Here is a 26,383-nt window from a genome sequence, read left to right as displayed (position 1 = left end):
TTATTTATTATTATTACTTGTTTATTTTTGTATTTGCACAATTTGTCTGTCTTTGTGTGTAGTTTTTCATTCATTCCAAGTACTTCTTTGTTTTACTGCAAATTCCTGCAAGAAAATTAATCTCATGGTAGTTCTTGGTGACATATACATATTTAGACTGTAAATTTACTTTGAACTTTGAACTGGAGCTAAGTTTTTTTTATTCTTCACAATCCCCCAGATTCAACCACTCTCCTACACACCAGGGGCAATTAAAGGGGGCCAGTTACCTATGGCTGCTTGAGAGCTTTGGGTTGGAGAGTCATATGGCACAATAACAGGCCCTTCAGCCTAACTTGTCTGCGCCATCCAAGCTAGTTCCATTTGCCTGCATTTTGCCGATATCCTTTTAAACCTTTCCAATCCATGTATCTGTCCAAATGCCTTTAAACATTGTCATTGTACCTGCCTTTTCCATTTCCTCTGGCTGACTTCAGCTACTCAGTGATATAAATACCACACTATGCATAATAAATTTGAGCCTCAAGTTTCTAATAAATCTTTCCCCTTGGTATCCTTCCTACATGGTGATTTTGGAATTGGAGATAGGACCAGGTGGTTCAGTAATTTTTTCTTTGGTGGAGAAAGGCAGTGTTTTATTTTAAAATATCTGGGATGTTGCATCCTAGATTTTAAAAAAAATGTACATGTGGAACTCAACAGGGAAGATGTCTATTCTTAAGAGAACAGAACCATCTAAACAGGTTGGAGGATAGTGTAGAAGTTTGTTGTAGGTATAGGGTGCAGAGCCAGGCTGAGAAGCAGCAGGGGAGGTCAAACAGAGGCGTGTTACACTTTGGGGGGTTGAACATGAAGGCAGAGTACAGGGTTAATGGCAGGGTTCTCAGCTGTGTTGAGGAACAGAGGGATCATGTGGTCCGTATCCATAGATCGCTCAAAGTTACTTCACAAGTCAGTAAGACCATGAGCCATAGCAGCAGAATAAGGCCATTCAACTCATCGTGTCTACTCCGCCATTTGATCATGACGGATTTATTTTCCTTCTCAACCCCAACCGCCTGTCATCTCCCTTAATCTTTGACACCTTCATTAACAAGAAACTATCAAACTTTGCTTTAAATATACTCAATGAGATTTTCTGGCATGAAGCTGCTGTAATAAGACGGAGGGTTGGTTGAGAGTGGTTTGCAGATGGTCAATGGTCTCTGCTTCTCAATTGTGCACTCGTTAAGGCGGGCAACTTTTGGACAGTCAACTCTGATGGGTGAACCGCCGATTCATCCATCCCCTCAGTAAACGTAGAGGAGGCTTGACTCAAACGCAGAGCAGCGGAGATAATTTAATGGTGAGCATTCACTTTAATAATGAACTACAAAATAACGAGCCATGAGAGGTCACTAAAGAAGACAGAACAGATACTTAACGCAAGACAACAAGGTAACTGAAGGCTAATAGCAACTGGTTGAGGCTGGCTGGTTTGATGAGTGAACAAGGACTGTGATGAGAGCTGGGTTTAAATTGGCTCTAGGTGATGAATTGGAAATGAGCTGTCTTGTTGGCTGGGTTGAGACTGTGTAGGCCTTACAGTCAGGGCATTGAGTTCAAGAGCTGGGAGGTAATATTGGAGCTCTATAAAACTCTGCTTAGACTGAACTATGAGTATTGTATTCAGTTCTAGGTGACTGATTATAGAAAGGATGTGGAAGTTTAAGACAAGGTGCAGAGGAGATTTACCAGGGTGTTACCTGGATAAGAGAGCATGTCTTATGAGGAAAGTTTAAACAAGCTCAGACTTTCCTCTGTGGAACAAAGGAGTACAAGGGGTGACTTATTAGATTGTATAAGATGATAGAAGGTATTGATAGGGCAGACTTCTGGCAACTTTTTCCCAGAGTGGCAATGACCAGTGTGAGAGGGTATCATATTAAGGTGATCTGAGGGAGCTATAGGGGGAACACACTTCTAGGGGTTGTGATAGAGGCAGATACACTATAGAGACATTTAAGACAATTTTAACACATGGACGAAAGATAATTGGAGAGCTATTTGGGAGGAAAGTTTTAGATTGATCTTGGCAAGGGTTAAAGAAGGAGAAAGGCTGGTACTGTTCTGCATTCTATGTTTTGTGTTTAAATGTAATGTGATAATTCCACATGAATTGCATTGTTGCTTCTGGTTAAGTGACAAGACCTTGAAGTGACCCTCATTTTAACAGGTGCATCTTAACATTTTAACTTAGTTTACAAGGATTAGCATGAAGCTCAGCATTTGTATTTGTTTCTATTCATAATTGTTTGGTCCTAATGCGCCTCACAATGGTTACAATTACAGTTTAAATGGAGATTAATGTCTTTCAGAGAGTGTAACAACTGTGTAACCGCATTTCCCTTCAGCACGTTATCTCGTGTCACTTGCAAATCGAAGTAAACTGAATAAAGATCTAAATCCCAGGCAGATCGCCACTGCCTTTAGAAATAATGATGAATTATTCCCTTCATCAAATGCAGAAGCATTGATTTTGTTGTTCACGAGCAATGGTAATGATAGGCTGTGCCGAGAGATACGAGATGATGAACACAAATGGAGCTGTCAGATGTCCAACTTCATTTCACATATTGTCTTCATTCCTCTCCCCTCCAGGTCTGTAACAGATTTGGACAAGGACCCAGACCTTATCCACATTGAAACAAGGACTGAAGATGGACGTAAGTGCATTAGTTGAATGTGAATCGTTGGTTATAATGCAAATCAGGCAGAGTGCCTTGGCTGTAAGGTGCTATGTGATCTTTTGCTTTAGGCCTACAGTCAAATTGTTCATAACTGGTTCACTTTAACCAGTACTGAGGGAATGCAGCACAGTCAAAGTGCTGTTCAGAAGACCTGACATTTCCCTGTGGCTAGATCAGAAATGAAACCAGAATCAACTGATTTAGTGACATGATTTGTTGCTTTGCGACAGCAGTACAGTGCAAAGATATAGAATTACCATAAATTACAAAAGTTGATCGTGTGGATAGTCAGAGGCTTTTTCCCAGGGTTGAAATGGTTGCCACAAGAGGACGCAGGTTTAAGGTGCAGAGGAGCTGTCAGGGGTAAGTTTTTTACGCAGAGAGTGGTGAGTGCGTGGAATGGGCTGCCGGCAATGGTGGTGGAGGTGGATACAATAGGGTCTTTTAAGAGACTTTTGGATAGGTACATGGAGCTTAGTAAAATAGAGGGCTATAGGTAAGCCTAGTAATTTCTAAGGCAGGGACATGTTCAGCACAACTTTGTGGGCCGAAGGGCCTGTATTGTGCTGTGTTTCTAAATAAAAATGTGCAAAGAGCTTCTTCTCATCACTACCATCAGGGAGGAGAGCAGGAGCATGAAAATGCACACTCAACTTCTTCACCCACCCCCAATCATCAGATTTCTGAATGGTACATGAACACTACCTCACTATTTTGCTCTCTTCTTCACTTTTTAATTTTTATGGATTTATTGTCTAGTAATTTTTGCTGTGTATTGCACTGTACTGATGCCACAAAACAACAAATTTCATGACACACACTATGTTAGTGATAATAAATCTAACCTGATTTTGATTCTTATTTCTGATTCTGAAAAAAAAAGAATAACCAAGTAGCGTTGATGGATTCAGGGGCCATTGAGAAATGGCATTAAGTGGCATTTCCACCCTAGGAAACAGATATTCCAGTTGTGCTCAGTCTGAGTTCCAAGATGATTTATATCTGGTTTCATTTCCGTCCTTACAGATGATTTCACTGTTCATCTTCTTTAGCAGGAAAAGCTATTTAAAACACTTCATCCACTTGGTACACCTAGCCGAGAATATGTATTCAGTGCATAGATTCATTGCTTCAGGATTGCACTGACCCAGGTCCATCCAGTTTCATCAAATAAAGTCAGTAGTAAGTCAACTTTGGGCCACACATGAAGTAGATATACATTGACTTGTTCAGTTGGGTAGGAGATGGGCAAGGATTGTCCATTTCCTTACCATCACCTTGTCTTGAGTCTTAACCTTGTAACAAAATTGCATGCCTGGCTTCCTGTGACCTCTATTCAACTCTAACTAATGCTGCTTTACTATCACGATACATGCAATCTGAAGTATTCCATTAATTGCTCAATGAAAATCATTCATTACTCAATATAAATGATTTTAGAAACAGACTGAGAAACCAACCTGCAGTTTGTCTGACAATGACTGCATGCTCTAATAATTAATTATCTACTGACTCACCATTTCCTATCCAATATTGATGCATTGCCTCGATGTCTCATTGATTTTTAGAACATAACCACACATGGATTAGCCAGAGGTGACCAAGTATGCTTGATTTTTATCCAGTGTGGATTATGCATTCAGTCCTGTAACATTGCCACCATATGGGATTTGGTGCTGACTAGACTTTGCATGCTTAACTTCACAAAGGAAAGCACAATGCATCAAGGTTAGACTGCACTAAGTATACTTCTGAGCCAGATTCAGCGATTCATGGGAATACCTGAAATAGGAACAGACAATTCAGACACTAAACCATGGCTAACTAACAACTGTGTTTGATTCCTTATGATGATCTCAGAGAAAACCTATCAGTCTTTCCTTTAGACTTCATAAGCATTAAGTTCCTTCCATGGCAAGGTGTCAAGCAGGACACTTGGTTCCTCTCTAACCCTCAGTGTGTCTTCTCAACAGAGGTACAGTACTTTTAACAATTCCCTTCCCTGCTGCCCGGGTGCAAAAAAAGGATAAAGGCAATTAGATTCTTCAGCTGCTCATTCAGTGGTCATAACTTATCTGCAAACGAATGACACAATTGTGGACACATCTCAACACATCTTGGAACCAGCCTCTTTTTCCTTCTGTATACATTTAAAGATTAAGGATTAGCTTTATTTGTTCTGTGTACATTGAAACATACAGTGAAATGCATTGTTTTGCATCAATGACCAACAGTAGAATGGCCCCCGTAGTGCTGGGGCAGCCGTAAAGAGTCTCAATGCTTCCAGTGCCACCAAAGCATGCCATAATTTACTAATCCTAACCCATATATCTTTGGAATGTGGGAGGAAACTGGAGCTCCGGGGGAGACCCACACAGTCAGAAGGAGAACAGACACACGCCTGTATTATTGAACCCAAGTCACTGGTGTAGAAATAGTTTTACACTAACCACTCTGCTACTATGCCACCGTGATATTCTTTCTGCACTCGTAAAGCAGCCATCGTAACTGGAGACGCCACTTACCCCAGACATTCTCTCTTCTCAATCCCCCATCTGGCAGAAGGTATAAAAACCTGAAAACACGCACCAAGTTGAAGGACAGCTTATAGCCCACTGTTATAAGACTATTGAATGGATCTGTAGTACAAGATGGACTCTTGCCCTCGTTATGGCCTTGCAGCTTATTGTCTGTCTGAATGGTGTATCTGTAACAATTTGGCCCTCTGATATCGTTTGCCCTTATGCTACTTGAATGCATTCTTGTAATGGAATGATCTTATGGATAGCATGTAAAACAAGTTTTTCACTAACCTTGGTGCAGGTGACAACAATAAACCAATTTGCATATTTACCTTTGGTTAACAATAACCTAGCAAACTTAGATTTAAAATTAACAATTGGTATATTTCTACTACTTCATTATCGTTCTGGTTTGGGGCCTCTGTTCTCACGTTCACCACCTTCTGGCAGTTGGCTTTTCAGATCAGAAGCCTTATTGAGTTGTGAAATCTTTTCTGGGACAGCTTGTAATCCAGTGCTTATTACCTATGATAAATGGCTTGCTGCTTTACATCCATATCTTTCATTATTCTAAAAATCTCACCCAGCTTCAGCGGAAATAAATTGAGTCACTTGAGAGTTTCATCCAAATTTAAGTCATCTAATGCCTCCAATCATTCCCATCACTCTTTGTGAAATCCCTCATCATTAATCTGTACAATGCCATTACAGACCTGATTATCATGCAGCGACTTCTCAATTTCCCTCAATAGCCAATTTGATTTGATAACTGCTTCGTGCTGATGAGGGCATGATCAGTGTCAGCCAATTTGCTTGAAATCAGATCCATAAGGGTTCCATTGTTAAGGCCTAAATGCCACATTACATAGAATGTACAGCACCGCACAATTATTGCAGCTAGCTGGCTTGGCCCAGCCCTCTTTTATTCCACAGGGCTCATAAATGCTTAGCATACCATCTGTAGAATTCAGAAGCTATATGTTCTTTCCAGGTTATGCACACCACAATTCATTGGTGATTAAAAATACCTCTGCATTTTCCCAGATAAAATAAAAATCTGCATCTCCTTCCTTGTACCTTTATACAACTTTGCCTTACATGTTCAGTTTATTTGTTTTGTAATATAGCAAGCACTAAATCATATCCACTCGCTGAGTAAAGAAATCCCTGCTTTTATATTCTCGTCCTTTTGAAATTAAAAAGCCTTCATTTTAAGACGACTAGAATATAAAAGCAAGAATGTAATGCTGAAGCTTTCTAAGGCATGGTCAGGTCACACCTGGAGTCTTTTAAGGTCCATTTCTAAGAAAGGATGGGCTGACATTAGACAAGGTCCTGGGGAAATTTATGAGAAGGCTCTGGGCTGGGCCTGTACTTACTGGAATTTAAAAGAATGAGGGGGATCTCATTGAAGCCTACTGAATATTAAAAGACCTTGATGCAACGGATGTGGAGAGACGTTTCTAAAAGTGCGAGTTTAGAACCTGAGGGTACAGACACTGAATAGAAAGATGTCCTTTTAGAACAGGATGAGGAGTAATTTCTTCAGCAAGAGAGTGGTGAATCTATAGAATTCATTGCCGTAGATGGCTGTGGAGACCAATCCGCTGGGTATGTTCAAAATGGAGGCTGATGGGTACTTAATTAGTAAGGGTATCAAAGGTTATGAGGAGAAGGCAGTAGAATGGTGTTGGGAACAACAATAAATCAGCTATGATGGAGTGATGGAGCAGACTCATTGGGCCATACAATCTAATTCTGCTCCTTTCTTGTACAGGCTTATGCTGACTTGCCTAATGGATTCTTTAGTGGCTATTTAATATTCATGGCTTCCAAACTATAATTAGCCCACAAGTAAAAACATATTTTCTGCATCTTACCTTTCAAAAATTATATTACTTTGACAGCTTTATTTAAATTTCCTTTTTCTACAGAAAAGATCTTTTCTGTTCAGACTGTACTTTTCAACCAAGGCTGATAACCTTTCTCATGAAGTTCTCAGGATCTTTCACCCATGCCCCTTTGTTCCTTTTATAATGTGCAAACCAGAGTTACCAGACAAGGAAACACCAATGTAAGTCCGTGGATACAAGGTGAGCGGATCTCAGTGTAAATTAGGAATGGATGGCAGAGTCTGTACAGAAAACTTCACAAAACCAAAATATGAGCACTCGCAAAGCATTGTGACAGTGCATGGCCTGGACTTCCAGTTGTCTGATTCTAGGCTACAAGGCAATTATTTTCAATGTTTTTATAGCTGGTAATTGATTCATTATTGTCGCTGGTACCAAGATGCTGTGAAAATCTTTATTTTGCATACCATGCAGACAGATATAAGTACATAAGTACAGCAAGGAAGTACAAAAGTGCTATTTTCTGTGGTCATTGGTGAAATTTTCCTAAAAATATATTGTTTTGAATCTGTCATTGTTGATATGATTTTGCATTTCGTCCAAGCGTTTTAGAATTCCTGTGACTTTCTGAAGGAAAATGAAAAATATGATTACAGTGTGATACTTTGTTCCTTGGTGAAAATAGTTCAAAGATTGCATAAGGCTGTAGTGTTTCTGAGGTGTCCCTTTTCCTTCATAACAACCCTCTACTCTTCTTTCCTTTCACAGATGCTCGGTACATCACCTGTAGGATTCAGAACTGTTCAGATGCAGCGAGTAGCACACCATTTCCTGGTTACATAGACCACAATTCATTGGTGGTTCAAGATGACTATGTATTTGCACAGGTAAAATGGCCACTATCTGCATGTAGTCACAACAGTATCGTTTTTCAATCGAATGGAATTGTGGAAAATGGTGTACAACGCTAATTTGTTAACATTGGTTTGTTGGCATTAATGACATTCCATTATCCTGCAGGTGATGAACTTAAGAAAATCAGAACAGAAATAGGCTACCTGGTCTCTTAAACTGATTAAGGAATGAGATAGATATATGTACGTTATTCATGACAAATGCTAATTATGTTTCTATTTTAAGGGAGCATGTAATCGATTATTGATTAATCTAGTGCCTCTGGTGTTGGGTGGAAACTGATTGCTACTGGGCATAAGTACTTCAGTATCCACAGTGGGGAGGATTTTTTCCCTCATAGAGAGGTAAATTCCTCTCACCATCCAGTTAGCAATATACTCCCAAATTACCAGACACTTGCTTACCAGCAGAATGCAAGAAGGCTGGATCACTGAAATGCCTGTGACTCTTACAGCCCTCTCCCATGTTATCTTGAGTGGGACACAGACAAAGTGAGGTAAAACCTTATGCAGATATTGGTATGTACCTGGAACAGGCTTTCAGGAAGAGGAGTGGAAGCAGATACGATGAAGGCATTTAAGATAGACATGTGAGTAAGCAAGGAATGGAGGGATCTGAATCATGTACAGGGGAAGGGTTTTTGTTTAATTTGGCAAGGTGCACAGCTCAGACATTGAGGTCCTGTGGTATAGACTATGTTCTAACTCCTATCTCAGGTGAAAGGTGGCATCTCTGACAATGCAGAACTGCATGGTTAATCCAGCCAAATTAATGCATCTGTCATTGTGACAGTGTACTGTTAAGTCGGACTTGGTAGTACTTACACATTGGTTTAGATTCCCATTATTACACTGCTATCTGGACTAGAGAACATGTCCTCTATAACATATAGCTAGACCCTATTGTGTTTGGTATCTTGAAGTTAAAACATTTAGGGATGAAATCATCTCCATCCAAATTGTATGGTACTTAAATTCCTTAATTAGAGTGACAGAGAGATACAGCACAGAAATAGGCCCTTCGGCCCAACGAGTACATGCCAACCATTGACCACCCTGTTATACTAATGCTACACTAATCCTCCCGAATATTCTTATTAGCTCAACCTAGTTTCTAGCACGCACCTACCCCAGAAGGGTCAGTGTACTGTGGCCATTTAACCTCCTGACCCATATATCTTTGGAATGTGGGAAGAAAGCTGAGAGCACCCAGAGGAAACTACGCAGTTGCTGTGAGAATGTATGGACTTGACAGCACTAGGGTCAGGATTGAACACAGCTCTACTCGCTGAGCCAAAGGAGAAAACACCTAAGAACAGTTTACTTACAAGTTCTGTCCATGAGGAGTTTGTACTTGGGAAGCCATGGTAGTGTAGTGGTTAGAGTGATATTATTGGAGCATTTTGAAGTTCAGAGTTTAATGCTGGTGCCGTTCTGTAAGGAGCCTGTACTTCTCCCCATGCAATGTCCGTGAATTCCCCTAGTGCTCCAGTTTCCTCCCACAGTGCAAAGACGTTCTGGTGGTCATTGTAACTTGTCCCATGATTAGGCTGCGGTTTAATCAGGTTTCTCGGGGGTTGCTGGGGCAGTGTCGCTCGAGGGCAGGAAGGGCCACTGGGCACTGTATTGCTAAATAAATAAATTTAAATTTAAACTTCTACCCATGATACTGTAGGTTTTTCCCAGTGCCATGGCATCAGATTCAGATTCATTTATTTATCGGATATACATTGAAACATAACATTGAAGCATCGTTTGCATTAACAACCAACACAACCCAAGGATGAGCAAGTGTCACCACACATTCTACTGTCAAAAAGACCCAGCACAACAATACAAACACCAGCAAGACAAGCACCTTTCCTCCCTCACTCCTACAAACTCAACCACTCACACCTAGAGGCTGTCCTCCAACATAAGGGCAGAGAGTATCCAGTGGATGTGCGGACTCACGGAGATTGGGCTATCAGCTTCCCCAGTGGACTTGCAGACACTGGACCATGGATTTCCCTGATGGACTTGCAGACACTGGACCATGGATTTCCCTGATGGACTTGTAGTCACTGGACCATGGATTTCCCTGATGGACTTGCAGACACTGGACCATGGATTTCCCTGATGGACTTGCAGACACTGGACCATGGATTTCCCTGATGGACTTGCAGTCACTGGACCATGGATTTCCCTGATGGACTTGCAGACACTGGACCATGGATTTCCCTGATGTACTTGCAGACACTGGACCATGGATTTCCTCGATAGAATTGTACCCACTGGACAATGGATTTCCCTGATGGAGTTGCAGACACTGGACCATGGATTTCCCCGGTGGAGTTGCAGACACTGGACCATGGATTTCCCTGATGGAGTTGCAGACACTGGACCATGGATTTCCCTGATGGAGTTGCAGACACTGGACAATGGATTTCCCTGATGGACTTGCAGACACTGGACCATGGATTTCCCCGGTGGAGTTGCAGACACTGGACCATGGATTTCCCTGATGGAGTTGCAGACACTGGACCATGGATTTCCCTGATGGAGTTGCAGACACTGGACAATGGATTTCCCTGATGGACTTGCAGACACTGGACCATGGATTTCCCCGGTGGAGTTGCAGACACTGGACCATGGATTTCCCTGATGGACTTGCAGACACTGGACCATGGATTTTCCTAATGGACTTGCAGACACTGGACCATGGATTTCCCTGATGGAGTTGCAGACACTGGACCATGGATTTCCCTGATGGACTTGCAGACACTGGACCATGGATTTTCCTAATGGACTTGCAGACACTGGACCATGGATTTAACAGTGGAGTTGCAGACACTGGACCATGGATTTCCCTGATGGAGTTGCAGACACTGGACCATGGATTTCCCTGATGGAGTTGCAGTCACTGGACCATGGATTTCCCTGATGGAGTTGCAGACACTGGACCATGGATTTCCCTGATGGACTTGCAGACACTGGACCATGGATTTCCCTGATGGACTTGCAGACACTGGACCATGGATTTCCCTGATGGACTTGCAGTCACTGGACCATGGATTTCCCTGATGGACTTGCAGACACTGGACCATGGATTTCCCTGATGTACTTGCAGACACTGGACCATGGATTTCCTCGATAGAATTGTACCCACTGGACAATGGATTTCCCTGATGGAGTTGCAGACACTGGACCATGGATTTCCCCGATGGACTTGCAGACACTGGACCATGGATTTCCCCGGTGGAGTTGCAGACACTGGACCATGGATTTCCCTGATGGAGTTGCAGACACTGGACCATGGATTTCCCTGATGGAGTTGCAGACACTGGACAATGGATTTCCCCAGTGGACTTGCAGACACTGGACCATGGATTTCCCCGGTGGAGTTGCAGACACTGGACCATGGATTTCCCCGGTGGAGTTGCAGACACTGGACCATGGATTTCCCTGATGGACTTGCAGACACTGGACCATGGATTTTCCTAATGGACTTGCAGACACTGGACCATGGATTTAACAGTGGAGTTGCAGACACTGGACCATGGATTTCCCTGATGGAGTTGCAGACACTGGACCATGGATTTCCCTGATGGAGTTGCAGTCACTGGACCATGGATTTCCCTGATGGAGTTGCAGACACTGGACCATGGATTTCCCTGATGGAGTTGCAGTCACTGGACCATGGATTTCCCTGATGGAGTTGCAGACACTGGACCATGGATTTCCCCGGTGGAGTTGCAGACACTGGACCATGGATTTCCCTGATGGACTTGCAGACACTGGACCATGGATTTTCCTGATGGACTTGCAGACACTGGACCATGGATTTCCCTGATGGACTTGCAGACACTGGACCATGGATTTAACAGTGGAGTTGCAGACACTGGACCATGGATTTCCCTGATGGAGTTGCAGTCACTGTACCATGGATTTCCCTGATGGAGTTGCAGACACTGGACCATGGATTTCCCTGATGGAGTTGTAGACACTGGACCATGGATTTAACAGTGGAGTTGCAAACACTGGACCATGGAGTTCCCCAATGCATCCATGCCCACCTAGCTGGTCCCATTTGGATGCATTTTGTCCATATCCACTGAAACCCCTTCTCTATACTCTATACACTTATACTACTGCCTTTTGAATATCAGTAGTGTACCTGCCTCAACCACTTTCTTAGGGAGCTGATTTCAATATATGCATCACCCTCTGTGTGAAAAAGTTCTCCCTCAGATCCCTTTTAAATCCTTCACCTCTCATCTTAAGCCCATGTCCACTTTCCCTGGGAAAAAGTCTATCTGTATTCACACTACCTATTCCCCTCATGATTTTATACAACATTAGGTGGTCACCCCTCAGGGTCTTGCTTTCTGGAGAGTAAAGCCTGCCCAATCTCTCTCAATAACTCATAGCCTCAAGGTCTGACAGCATCCTGGCAAATCTTCTTTGTTCTCTTTCTAGTATTATAACATCCTTCCTACAACAGGGTGACTAAAACAATACTCGGTAGTCCAGGTGCATTCGCACCAATCAGGTTGATGTACAACTACAACATATTGTGCCAACTTCTATACTTAATGTCCTGACTGACGAAGGGCAGTATGCCACTTGTTGTCCTCACCACTCTGTCTACCCGTGTCACCACTTTAAGTAACTACAGCACTGTATAAAAGGCTTAGGCATATATACAACATATAGCTATGACATTTGCACAGTACTGTAGCAAATTTAAGTATTGCACTCTACTGCTGTTGCTGCAAAAAAAAAGAGAAAACAAACTACAAATGAATGAGTGATGATAAACCTGACTCTGATATGGGTCCCTCACGTGGACTGAGAGTGGGAAGGAGGCAGGGAGAGGGGTTGGTTAAAGAGGAATTGAGAGGGGAGGAAATGGGATGCATCAGAGGGACTTTCTGTAATGAACAATAAACCAATTGTTTGAAATCAGATGACCTTGCCTGATGTCTCAGGGCTGGGTGTGTCTGCAGCCGCACCACACCCTGCCTCCAGCACTGCTTCTCTGCCACTTGTCCCACACCACACCCACCCATGGCATTCCATCCTCACCATGCCCCACATCTTTTGCTTCTGCCAGATTTACAAACGCGTTCTCCGCTCCATTTTGACAAATACAGTAGTGTGCAATTGTCTAATGCACCCTAGCTATGAATATGTGCTTAAGATTTTTGCAGAGTGCTGTAGGTATTTCTAAATGCCTTTGTCCACAACATCTCCCAAGGCCTGACCATTCACTGTGTAAGTCCTACCCTGGTTTGACTTCCCAAATTGCAGCACTTTGTGCTTACCCAAACTGAAAGTCATCTTGGTTGACATAGGTGGTGGCAGACGAATTGAGGGAATTGATAAAAGAATAGGCTACAAGAAAATAAATGGAGGAATATGACCGATAGGATTACATTGACTCAGTGTGGACAGAGTCACTTCCTTCTATGTTGCAGAGAAATATGAGGTATGGAGTGACTCAGAAAAGGAATTTGCTCTGAACTGATGTCATCAGTCCATTACACTAACATTCCTAAATTCCTGTGAGACAACCGATCCAATTTATGTCCTTGAGGAATGATTTTTTATCTCCTAAAGTGCTGGTGTGGCAGATGAGTATTTCTGTTCTGTCAAAAAAAAACTTTATTGCATATCCAATACCAGAACAGGTGCTCTGACACTTTAATGTGGCACTGGTCTGAATAATTGCAAACTCAGCCTTTAGAATATTACATTAAACCAAGGTCCCATGAGTAAATGGGAAAGTGAAATGGTGTGGTTGAAAGGTAAGGGAGATCTTCCTGGTAACTTGGCAAATATTTTGCTCCTAACCACAACTGAGGATAAGAATTGTCAACATGAGTCCACACCTAGTGGGTCAGAAGCCAGTCTTAAGTCCCCCTGGGCCTCTTGTTAACCAGATAAAACCATAGTAAAGTTGATCTATATAGCGGAAGAAGTCATTTGCACCATACTACGCTTAAAGGAAGCTGCTGAGGTGAAGTCATCTTTCCAGCACCATGTTCTTGTGGCTTAAAAGAGATGCTCATCCTAAATGTGATGGAGATTTCTGCCTACACCCCATTTCAAGCAGGTTGCTGCAGTGATCCCTTTCACCATTGGTCTGAGTGAATACGTTTCCTCTTGAACTGCCTTCTTACCACTTACTGTCCATTTGAGTCCTCTGATTAGCAACCCTCTGCTGCAGAAGAGGAAGAAGTGATTTAGTTGTGTTCAAAAATATCAGTGGGAAGGGGAATAAAACAAGAAACTGCTTCTGCTGGAGGAAGGGTCAAGAACCAGAGGATGCAGAGTTCAAAGGTGACATGAGGAAAACTGTATTAGCAAGTGAGCGGTGTAAAGTATAGGATTCAATACATCAAGGAGTGGTGAAAGCAGATTCAGTCTCAGAGACAGCATGCAGAAGACTGTTGCACAGCCTTAGGTCGGGAAAGAGCCGGTGAATGGGATTGACTAGATTGTTCTCAGAAGGACTGGCACAGGTTCGTAGCTCGTGTTGTAACAGTTGCGACAGTTGTATCCACTGCCATTATTAGGCATCACTGAAAATATTTACTGCCTTTTATTAAACTTGAAAGAACCCTGATGTATAAAGTTTTAAATCAATTGACTTGATTGAACCTAATACATATTCTGTACACATGTTCCTTATAAAATGATAACGTTATGTGATATAGTCACTTAAAGCAACTTAATATAACATTGCAGGTGAATGAATACTAAACTATAATCTAATTCATTGAAAAATGAGAAGATCGCATGTGACCTTTTCAAATGTATGCTGTAGTCTCTCAGCTCATTGAAAATGAATGCAAGGGAAGTCTTAGTGAGTATAAACCTCAATTCAATCAATTGCTATCAACATCTGGAGCTAAAATATATTTTTTGTTGTACTGCCTTTCAGAAGATCTAAATTGTTTCAAGAAAAATCAATCTCACCAATTTATCTTCTATCTCACCCAATCTCTATTTGCCATTGATTCCAATCATTGTTTCTATCAAGTGGAGAACTGTCTTTATTTTGGTCTGGTTTATTCTGATTGGTTATGTATTTAGTTCAATGAGATTTTCAGAAGAGAACAAAGAATGATGAATGCTAGTAGGAGGAAATGGTATGATGTTGGCTTCACCCACTTACGTAATATGTAACATTTTCCCCAATGAATTGTTCATATCTCCATTCGCTTGGTTCCACTCTGCATTGATAAAGATGATGCAATTGTGGAATGCACACAAAATGCTGCAGGAACTCAGCAAGTCAGGCAGCATCTATAGAGGGGAATAAAAAGTCAACATTTTGGATCAGACTCTCCATCGTTTTCATGAATTCGAGGAGCACATTAGTGCATTTTGGCTTGGTGCTTCTAATTATGATTAACCAAACGATGGCACTGAAGGAGATTCTGTTGTATTTGGAACCACAGCAAAGTAAAATATAAGCTGAATTAGACATGAAAGAAACCTCACACTTCATCAGGGATTCCATAGCTTTATTGTCAATAGAACAATTGGCCATGCACGGCAACTGATTGGAATTCTAATCAATATAACATTCTTCAATGTTCGGTAATACACTTTGGCTATCTGGCTCTTAAAGTTAATAGCTTTAGGGTGAAAAAGAAGTATTGACATTACTCAAAATAATTACCCCAAAAATGCCAGGTTTCCAGAGGCTCTTATCTGGTGATAAGCACGGTGAGAAAGGCTGGAGGGATAATATTCAACCATCCACAGCAAGCCCCAGAGAAATGTAAAGCCAATACATTTGTCTACAGACTTGTTCCCTTGGTTGAATACAGATTGTGCAATGAGAGCATGTTGCAAGGTTACATCTACATTCTTCCCATTTTTTTTTAATCTGCTGCAATTGAAATGCAGTAGTTCTTCAAGCTGGTTTGAAAAGAAGCCTAAAGCAATAATCAAAAAATTTACTTGGCTGAAATTTATTTGAGAGTGTTTTTACCCCAGCAGAATACAAAAAGGTTGCATTTGTTTGTGTATATTGTGGCTTTTATTTTCTGTTTAGTAAACTTCAACATCAAGTTGTTAGATTAAGTGATAAATGGTTATGGTGGCACTGGGCCTCGCAGGAACTCTGTCACTCTTGAATTTGAGCAAATCATGTGCAGAATTTCCTAACCTTTCTGTGGTTTGGTGGAGAAAGATTGACAATTACGTGTGAGGCTGTTGGGAATTCTCTGCAAAAACACAACATAGAATAAACCCTTCAGGCCCTTTGAGACATGTCACCTAGCGATTCCTCAATTTTTATCCTACCTAATCATGGAATAATTTACAATGACCATTTCACTTTTGAACTGTAGGAGGAAACTGAAGTGCACAGAGGAAATCTACAATCTTCTTACAGAAAACGGCTGGAAATGAAATGGCCTTTACTGTAAAGAGTTGTGTAGTCAATTCCTCGGGCCATTCATTCGCAGAAAATAAATCCATTGCCATCATCACATAAATTAGATCCAACTCAAAATATGTTTGAGAAGCTGGGTTTCTCCCATGTGTGAAAATACTAACAGATTAGCAAATGCTTACATTTTTTTTCCAGTGCTTTTACAAGAGCATGGTATAGCCTCCAATCCAAGTAACATAAATCCCTTTTTCATTTTATTAAACTAATCATACAGTATGTACCCTGGATTTTGTTGACATCTCATTAACTTTTATCTACATGGACTATATATTCTGATCACAGGTCATGGAGTGTAATGGAGACATTCGGTGATCTGCTGTTCTTTCCAAAGACTACCCAATTTAAAATTGGAGGAGACCTCAGTTTAGTTGGGGTCTCAGTTTTAATGTCAGTGCATCCATAGAGTAATAGATTCCAACATATGGAAATTGGCTCTTTGGCCGACCATAGAAACATTCTAACCTACACTAATCCCATGTTATTCCTACTAAATTGTCTCAGATTCTATTACTTGCCTGTGTATTAGAGATAATTTACAGCAGCCAAATAACCTACCAGCCCACATATCTCCGGGATGTGGGAGGAAACCTGTACTACTAGAAGAAAGCCACGTGTTCACCATGAGAATGTGCAAACTCCACACAGACAGCGCCAGAGGTCAGGCTTGAACCTGGGTCGCTGAGACTTTGAGATAGCAGCTCTACCCGCTGCACTACTGTGAAAGCCATTCAGGTCACAACTTGCAGCTAAAGTGAACAAGAATTTTAGAAAGCATAAATTGACAGAATGCAGATATTCCTCATTTTTACAGATGTACAATTTACAAATTTTGGTAATAACACTTTGAATTCTTTGGGGGAGGTGAGTTCAATTTACAATTGTATGTTTCACTTACAACAAAGAGTTTGCTACTCACTGCCCATGGAACTGCATTGCGCTAAAACACATTTCCCAGTTTGTAAAATTTCACCCTTACAGCATTTAGCAGAATCATTTCACTTTACTAAATCGAGAACTGAACCTCTTGACCATGTCTGCATGCTTTCATGCATGGGTTGCTGCCACGTAATTGGCTGAATAGATATTTGTATTAAGAAGCCAGTGTATGGGTGTACCTAATAAAGTGGCCACTGAGTGCAGTTGATCATACTGCACTGAAACCAAACTGTTTGAGCAAAAGGGGGTGTGAAGACTAGAGAAGAGTCTACACCACCATGCTGACCCAATAAAGTCTGAAAGGGAATGAAGGAAAGAAATATTTGACATTAAGCACACACAAAATTCTGAAAAGAATTCAGGCAGCATCTATGGAGGGAATGAGTCTCTCCTCTGGCTTTAAGGAAAGTTAACTTCCCATTAAGTTGCACGTGAGGAGAAACTGCTTTTCCCAGAGGAGTAATGAATCTGTAGAATTCCCTGCCCGAGGAAGCAGAAAAGGCTACTTCATGCAATATATTTAAGATACAATTTTAGCATAGCAGGGGAATTAAGGATTCTGGAGCTGAGTCTACAGTCAGATCAGCCATGATCTTACTGAATGGCGGAGCAGGCTCGACAGGCCAGATCCTGCTCCTGCTCCTTATTTCTAATGTTGTTAAGTTGCTGAGTTTAATAACAGGCTCAAAATTATAGATCATCAAAGACGGGGTAAAAAATTAAGCCACTGCTGTTGAAGAACCTCATTGTCATCAGCCTGGGATACTTAACATACATAGCCTTCTGTCTTCCTCACGAACCAAGCAATTGAACCATAGGTCCATTAAGTGGCTAAAAACAAAGAGAAACTCCTTTAACAATTGAAAGATGATCATATTGTTGATTATAAAACAAGTTCCTTCTTTGATTATTCGGATATTCTAATAAATCCATGCTGATTACAACAGGAAAAATCTGTGCTGTCTCTGGTTTGATTGGCAAGTGGCTGTGAAAGACAAGTTAGTTGCAGTAAAACAGAAGTAATTAGATTCTTGCTTGATGAATTTGTGAGTGTACCAAATGCCTGTCAAGTGGAAAGCAAAAAAGCTGCTGGGGGAGTAAGGGGCACAGAACAGAGAAGACAATGTGATCCCTGATCATGAGGCATGGCTAATGGGAGACTAGCAGGAATAGAAACTGTTGTGTCTGTACGACTACATATAAAATAAATAAAGGCACATATTCAGAGGAGAAATTGACGTGTATATTCACTTTGCAAAGAGAGTAACAGATCAATGTGCATGAGAAATTATCAGTCAACAATTAGCATGAAGGGGATTCTTTGCACTAAAAGAAATAGGTCCAGACATTACATTTCCTCCCCCTTTGGATTAATGTAACATAAAACTGTATCTGAGGTGATGCACCATCAATAACTCACGCTGAGACTTAGGAAGCGAAATATCGGCTTTTATTGACTGGAAGAATAAACAACACTACATCCTGGGGAAAATGAGGGAGAGCAGCAGCCCACAGTCGCCTTTATACAGGGGTCTGTGGGAGGAGCCACAGGAGCAGTCAGCAGGGGTCTGTGGGAGGAGCCACAGGAGCAGTCAGCAGGGTCTGTGGGAGGAGCCACAGGAGCAGTCAGACAGGTATATCTAGTTCACCACATTCACACCCCCTTTGTTTAAAAAAAGTCCCCAAGTATATTTACAGGTTAAGTCTATCAGGTGGTCGAATCGTTCGCTGCGATCTACGTAACTCCGGCTGCAATTGCACAGGTGCCGGAGGTGGTGATGGCACAGGTGCCGGAGGTGGTGTTCGCACCGGAGGCGGAGAGTGGGTTGGTTCTGTCCCAACTGGAGGTGTCAGGGATCCCTCGCGTGTGTGCGAGGTCCCCGGAATAGACGCGTACGAGATGCCCGGTACATGAGCGTCGTGAGGAGTCTGGGTGTGGCACGGTGTGTGCGGTGTCACCTCGGGTACAGGGTTCATAGTTACCGTGGAATGTTCGGGGTAGTGGTCTGCTGCTCCGGCGGGCGCCAGGTCGCGGACAGAGACCGTGTCCTCCCGCCCATCAGGCAAGACCACGTAGGCATACTGGGGATTAGCATGCAGGAGGTGAACCCTCTCAACCAGCGGGGAGTACTTATTACTCCTCGCATGTTTACGTAGCAGCACTGGCCCCGGGGACGTCAGCCAAACTGGTAGGGTGGTCCCAGTGACAGACTTCCTGGGAAAAGAGAATAGGCGTTCATGAGGGGTGGCTTTAGTGGACGTACACAACAGGGAGCTGGTCCTCCTTTATGAGTGACGAGTTGCGCCGGTTCCTGCTAGCTAGGGGCATTGCTACTAGTCGAACCACGAGTTATAATCCCCGGGGGAATGGCCAGGTGGAGAGGGAGAATGCCACAGTGTGGAAGGCCACACTTTTAGCCCTTAACTCAAAAAGGAAGAGCATCAAAAGGGTTGCCGGTCGGTCAGCAAGGTGAACCTTTTGCCGGCGAGATAGTGCCTCCAGTGCCTAATAGCTTCCACTATGGCCTGGGCTTCTTTCTCCACCGCGGAGTGCCGAAGTTCAGAGCCTTGAAGGGTATGAGAAAAAAACGCCACTGGTCTGCCTTCCTGATTGAGGGTAGCAGCCAGCGCGACGTCAGAGGCGTCACGGTAGCCAGCGTTGAACGGGGCGAGTCGGGGGCGGGGCCTGGTGACGCCGGCAAAGATGGCCGCTCACATCCGGGCATGCGAGATGGCGAGTCGGGGGCGGGGCCCGGTGGCGCCGGCAAAGATGGCCGCTCACATCCGGGCATGCAAGATGGCGGCTCCCAGGTCGCACACGGGTAGGTAGGGGCGGGGCATGGTGACGCCGGCAAAGATGGTTGTCCACATCCGGGCAGGCAAAATGGCGGCCCCCAGGTCTCAGACGCAGCGCTGCTCGACCCCGGGCGCGGTTTAGATTTACAGACCTTGGCGAAATGGCCCTTCTTCCCGCAGCTGGAACAAGTCGCTTCGCGAGCCGGGCAGCTGTTTCTGGGATGTTTCTGAAGCCCACAAAAGTAACAGAGTTTTATACCTGGCGAATTCGAGGAGTTCATGATACCGCGACTGGCAGCGGCGTTGGCGAATTCGCTCGGAACCGGGGAATCGCGCGGCTGGACCGCCTCGGCGTACAGCTGTGCAGCCTCCAACGTATCTGCCGTCTCTATCACTGAGCGTAAGGTAAGATCAGCTTTTTCCAGCAGCCGCTGGCACAAATACACTGACCGGACTCCAGTCACAAAAGCGTCTCGGACCAAAAGTTCCGTATGCTGTTCCGCTGTGAGCGTTTGGCAGTCACAAGTCCGCATGAGTGCCTGTAGAGCTCGGAGAAATTCAGCAGTCGACTCCGTAGGCCGCTGTTTTCGTGTTGCCAAGCGATGCCGGGCATAAACTGCGTTTACCGGCCGCAGGTACTGTCTTTTGAGAGCGGCAAGCGCCCCCTCGTAGGTCGAGAGGTCCCTGATGAATGAATAAACTTTTGGGGCGACCCTCGAGAGGAGAAGTCTGAGCCTAACAGCTGAGTCGGTGGCACAAACCTCCTCCAAGTATGATTGGAAGCATACAAGCCAGTGTTCAAAGGCAAGAGCTGCTTCAGGGTCTTGGGGGTCCAAATCTAAGCGTTCTGGGCGTAAAACGGTTTCCATGTTTTAACTTCCAGTCAATAAAATTGATGCACCATCAATAACTCACGCTGAGACTTAGGAAGCGAGATATCGGCTTTTATTGACTGGAAGAATAAACAGCACTACATCCTGGGGAAAATGAGGGAGAGCAGCAGCCCACAGTCGCCTTTATACAGGGGTCTGTGGGAGGAGCCACAGGAGCAGTCAGACAGGTATATCTAGTTCACCACATGAGGAACCAAGCATTCAATTTCCCTTTAACAGACCATATTCAAATAAACATGCTTTCATAATAACACTCCGTAACTAAATTCACTATTTGAAAGATTCAGTCGTTTTGGGTGGCGCTCTGTTTCTTTCAGGATAGTGCCTCTGGACCTGTAGCGTGGCATCAAGTTTGGCAGCTGTCTTATCAAAAACAACTTTCTCTGTTGTAGGTGTTATGTTGTTGTTGGTGACATGATCATCACTGAGAGGTAAGTCCAGTGGCAGTAATGTGTCCATCTTGTTGGATGCAGTCGATTCAGGCGTGTTCTTCAACTGAGCATCCAGTATCTGGTCCACATGACATCTCCATGTATGATCTGCAACTTCCACTATGTACGTCTGTGGTCTATTTCTTGCCGCTCTCCTACCAGGTGCCCACTTGTTGTCTTGGTAATCACGCACTAGGACTTCCTGTCCAAATTCGAAGTTCCTTGCTGATCTACTTAGTAACTGTTTATTTTGCACTTCCCTCCTTAGATCTGGTTTTGGGAGGTCTATGCAAGATCTCAGATTCCTGCTCATGAACAGCATTGCAGGTGTTTGATTTGTCATCACATGAACAGAGCTCTGATACAGAAAAGGAAGTTGTCCACCTTGTGCAGTAGAGAAATGTTCTCCTTGTTCATTGTTTTATTGGACTTCTTGAAGGTTTGGATAAAGCTTTCAACTAACCCATACATTGCTGGGTGGTGAGGAGCTGACTTGAAATGTTCAATGTCATTTTTCTGAACTCTTCTGATGTGTCTAGTGGTCCGTTGTCACTCACCATTTATTCTGGTAAACCATTTCTGGAGAAGGTAGTCCTCAGGGCGGAAACAGTCTTTCCTGATGTGGTTGACTTCATTGGTATGGTTTCTGGCCACAAAAATGAGCATCCACAGCAATCAGAAACATGGAGTCCATGAATGGCCCGGCAAAATCAAAATGCACTCTTTGCCATGGTTGAGATAGCTACTCTCAAGGGTGTAAAGGAGTCTGTGGGGTATATTTTGAACTGACTGGCATCCCAAACAGCTTTTGGCCTAGTCTTCAATCTGTCTATCTATTCTCAGCCACACACGTAGCTCTGGGTGAGATTCTTCCTCTTGAATGTACCCAGGTGTTCTTCAAGCAGATTTGTTAGCACTGTTGTGCAATTTAGAGGGAACCACAACATGAGAATCACACATCAGCATTCTTTGACATACAGACAGTTGATCTTGTCTCACTGGAAACATTGGATTACAATGAGGTGGCAATCCTTGCAAGATGATGTCATAGATTACTGACAATGTCGGGTCATTTCTTGTTTCTCTTTGTATTTCAGAATTTGTTACTGGCACTTGGTCCACTGATGCTGTATGGAACACTTTTGCTGGGTCACCGAATAAAGACTTTTCTTCTTCATTTGTTGTCAGTGCAAGACATGACAAGCCATCAGTGCTGCTGTGTTGTTTGGTACCCTTGAACTCTGTTGTAAGAGTGGACTCCTACGAAAAGTGCCCAACATTGCAATTAGGTAGCAGTCATCACTTAGGTTCCCTTCCTGGGATTGAAAATGGACAAGACGGGCTGGTGGTCTGTCACTAAAGTAGACTTTTGTCCATAGAGGTAGTGGTGGAATTTTTTTACTCCACATACTTGACTAAAGGCCACTTGCATCTGCATTTGAAAGTGATCTTGATGGAAATGCAATCGGACATTCAGATCTATCTTTCATAGTGTGTGACAAAACAGCTCCAATGCCATAGGAGACACATTGTACGCCAGTCTGATGGGCAGAGATGGGTCTTAATGGGTGAGCAGTTCATCTGATGTTATTAGTCTTTTTGTTTCCTTGAATGCTCTTTCACATCTCTCTGACCATTCCCACATTGCTCCTGTCTGCACCAGTGCACTCAATGGGTGCAGCACTGCAGCAAGATTTGGAAGAAACCTGTGGTAGTAGTTCACAAGGTCCAAGTATGGTCTGAGTTATGACACATATTCTGGTTTGGGTGCTTCAATCTTCTCTTGTGCCTTTTGTAAGCCATGCTTGTCAATGACATGTCCACAATATGAGATTTTATTCTTGAAAAACTCATTTTTCTCTCTCTTTGCGTGCGGACCATACTCACTCAGCCTGGTAGGCACTTTACCAAGGTTCTGGAGGTGCTCTTCATCATTCTTACCAGTCACAACGATGACATTGTGTTCCTGGGAGATGTTGGAGCAATTGGTCCATTGCTGTTTGCCAGATTGCTGGAGCTGATGCAACACCAAAGGTGAGACGATTATACTGGAACAGTGCCTTGTGAGTCTTCATTGTGAGGAACTTCCTGCTTGACTCCTCAATCTCCATTTGCAGATAGGCTTGTGACAAGTTAATCTTTGTAAACCTCTCCCGACCTGCCAATGATGCAGAAATGTCTTCTATTTGTGGCAGGGGATACTGCACAGTACACAGTACAGGGTTAACACTCACTTTGAAGTCCCTGTATATGAGAACAGTTACGTCCTTCCCTTTCTTAATCACCGGGCCAATGGCATAGCCCAATAACTCCATTCAACCTTGGAGAGAATACCAGACACCTGCAAGCTCTGGATAGGACGTAGTGTGTAAGGCACTGGACGCACTTTATGGAATCTTGGTGCTGCTGCTTCATCCAGTTCAATTCTGGCCTTCATGCCTTTGAGTTTATCAAAACCCTTCCCAAACACCTTCTCATTAGCATTAATCAGCTGTGACAGTCTCTGTTTCGTGCTACTGTTTAGGCTGCAGTTACCTGTTGATGATGCATTGACAGCTTTGCTTGTGTGCCCGTCCAGTTGGATTTTTCTCAGCCATTAATGTCCAAAAAGTGCTGGCCCTCAACTTTTCAACACATAAAGCTCTAACTACTGTGTTTTGCATCCATAAGCAACATTCACTTTCAGTTTGTCTTTGGGAGATTCTTTTTTGGTTGAGTAGGTCTTCAGCATCACTGAGGCCATTTCTAACAGTAAATTAGAAAACAGTCTGTTGTAGTCAGCCTTTGGAATTATAGACAAAGCTGATTCTGTATCCAGCTCTATTTTCAGTCTTACACCAGACACATCTGTTGAGTTCCATATAATTTTGTGATCTCTTCAGTAATGCTACACAGTTCTAGGCATGACAGCTCACCTTTGTCAGACGCTGTGTTGTCTGATTCTGTTTCACATTCAGTCACTTCATGCATTTATTTACTTTTGTGTTTGAAACTTTTCACTTTGTGTGGTCTTTCCCTTTAGTTGTGCCTTGCACACACACTCTGTGTGGCCTTGCTTGTGACACTTCTTGCACACTTTTTCTTTGAACCAACAGTCATTTGCGTGATGGGAAGATTTGCCACATCCGTAAAATTTTTGGCTTTTTGCACCATTGAGGGACTTTTTGAGCATTTTACGTTCTAAACACTTTTTCTGTAGTTCTGCCGCATCTTTTGCTGCAGTTACTACGATAATGCCCCTTCTAAGGTAGCCTCTTTTGAGTGCTTTGACTTTGCATGCCACATACAAGCCTGAACCTTAATGCATCAGAAAGTCTATATCTAAAGTCATATTATTGGGAAAGACTGTGCAGTTCTGCAGTGTATTCAGAGATGCTTTCATGCTTTGACTGGCTCTTTTTGTAATATCTAAATCTCTTAGCTATTACTAGTAGTTTTGGGCTCAAGTGCTTTTGCAAAATTGCAACAATTTTGTTGAACATCTTGTTTACTGCCTTTTCAGGAGTTACTAAGTTGTGCAGGAGACTATAAGTTTTAGCACCCAGTAAGTTAAAAAGTGTGGAGACTTTCTTTACATCATCCAGGTTGTTCGCATTATCTACAGTTCAACCCCCTCAATATATGGTTGCCTGACCTCATCCACACCATTAGATTTGTCAATTTTCCTGATTAAGGCCATCATCACGTTATTTTTACTTTTGCTTTGCTAGTTGTGCATCCCTCACTGTGTATAGCGCACTGTTACTCACGTTTCCTTTTCTCACATCCGTGGCCACTTTCCCTGTCACCATACTGGTTCAGTTTACTCTTTCCTCTCGCTGTTTGTCTCCTTTCCTCCGAATTCTGTTGTCTCGTAACCGTCAGTGCAGTTTGTAATATCCCCTGACTTTAAGGTTTGTACTTGTCGCCAATTTGTTCTGCCTGCACAACTACATACCAACTACGTAAAGAAATGCAGTTGGAGATGAAGTTAACTGGTAGATTCACTTTGCAGAGAAAGCAACAAATCATTGCACATGCATAAGTTATCACTCAATAATTAGTGCTAAGGGGAGCCACTGTGCTAAAAGAAATAGATCCATGTATTACAGAAACCTTCTTGATCCACCTTTTTGCCGCTTCACACATCCATGTATGAAACTCAGGCTTAGTTTGTTTTTAGGCTTGTAGGGATGGTTTTCAGAATAAAGAGGGGAGTAGGGGGTCAAGTTAGGGTTTAGGGACAGAAATGTTGGGGAGTTAAAGGTCAGACAAGAATCTAGGCTTGTGCTCTACACTCCATGCTTGAAGGCCAGTGATGTGGACTTGGGACAAAGAATATTTGTGGCTGGATGCCAGGATTGTTGTGGATAAAGACCAGTGAAGGTGAGGGCTGGTGGCCTCTCACTTCAGCAAGTGCCCCCAGATCGATAGATTCTGAGGTTGGATGTCCACGTGGGCAGGAGGCACTAAAGCTGGTGACCCCCTAGGTACATGTGTCAGTGAATCTGGAGCTCGAGGCCTGGAGTTCGGGGTCTGATGATCAGTGAGTGCTGGAGTTGATTCTGAAAATCGAAGCCCTAAGGTCAATTAGAAGCTTGGAAGTTGAGGCCCAGTAGCTGAATTCCAGTGTCTGTGAGTCCACTGAGGGAGTTGGAGGCCTGATGTTTTTGAGTCCATGAGTTTACTGGAGGCTGGAGGACTGGAAGTAGCTCGTCCTGGGGTTTGAGGGCCGTCTATGCAGCTGAGTGTATGAATTGGTAGGCGTGGGCAAGGGAATGGGCTTGTGTTGTTTTTGTTGCTTATATTGTTTTGCTGAACATTGTGGGCGTGTTATGTTGGTGCCAGAATGTGTGGCAACACTTGTGGGCTGCTCCC

General features: G+C 43.1%; 1 protein-coding gene across 4 annotated transcripts in view; it reads left to right on the top strand.

The window, feature by feature from the left end:
- The window catches only part of LOC140715125 (VPS10 domain-containing receptor SorCS1-like), a 1,248,501-nt gene that overhangs the window by 1,004,027 nt on the left and 218,091 nt on the right, over positions 1 to 26,383 (top strand). For all 4 annotated transcript variants that reach the window (XR_012096067.1, XM_073026870.1, XM_073026869.1 and 1 more), the window contains exons 6-7: positions 2,641 to 2,705; positions 7,873 to 7,991. Coding sequence is in view for 3 of the 4 variants with exons in the window: in XM_073026870.1 (XP_072882971.1) it covers positions 2,641 to 2,705; positions 7,873 to 7,991 (184 nt within the window). In the remaining variant the exon portion in view is untranslated. The remainder of the gene's footprint in view (positions 1 to 2,640; positions 2,706 to 7,872; positions 7,992 to 26,383) is intronic.

This window comes from Hemitrygon akajei, chromosome 23, assembly GCF_048418815.1.
Source record: "Hemitrygon akajei chromosome 23, sHemAka1.3, whole genome shotgun sequence".
In the NCBI taxonomy this organism is placed as follows: Eukaryota; Metazoa; Chordata; class Chondrichthyes; order Myliobatiformes; family Dasyatidae; genus Hemitrygon; species Hemitrygon akajei.
This window is presented reverse-complemented; position numbering and strand designations above follow the sequence as displayed.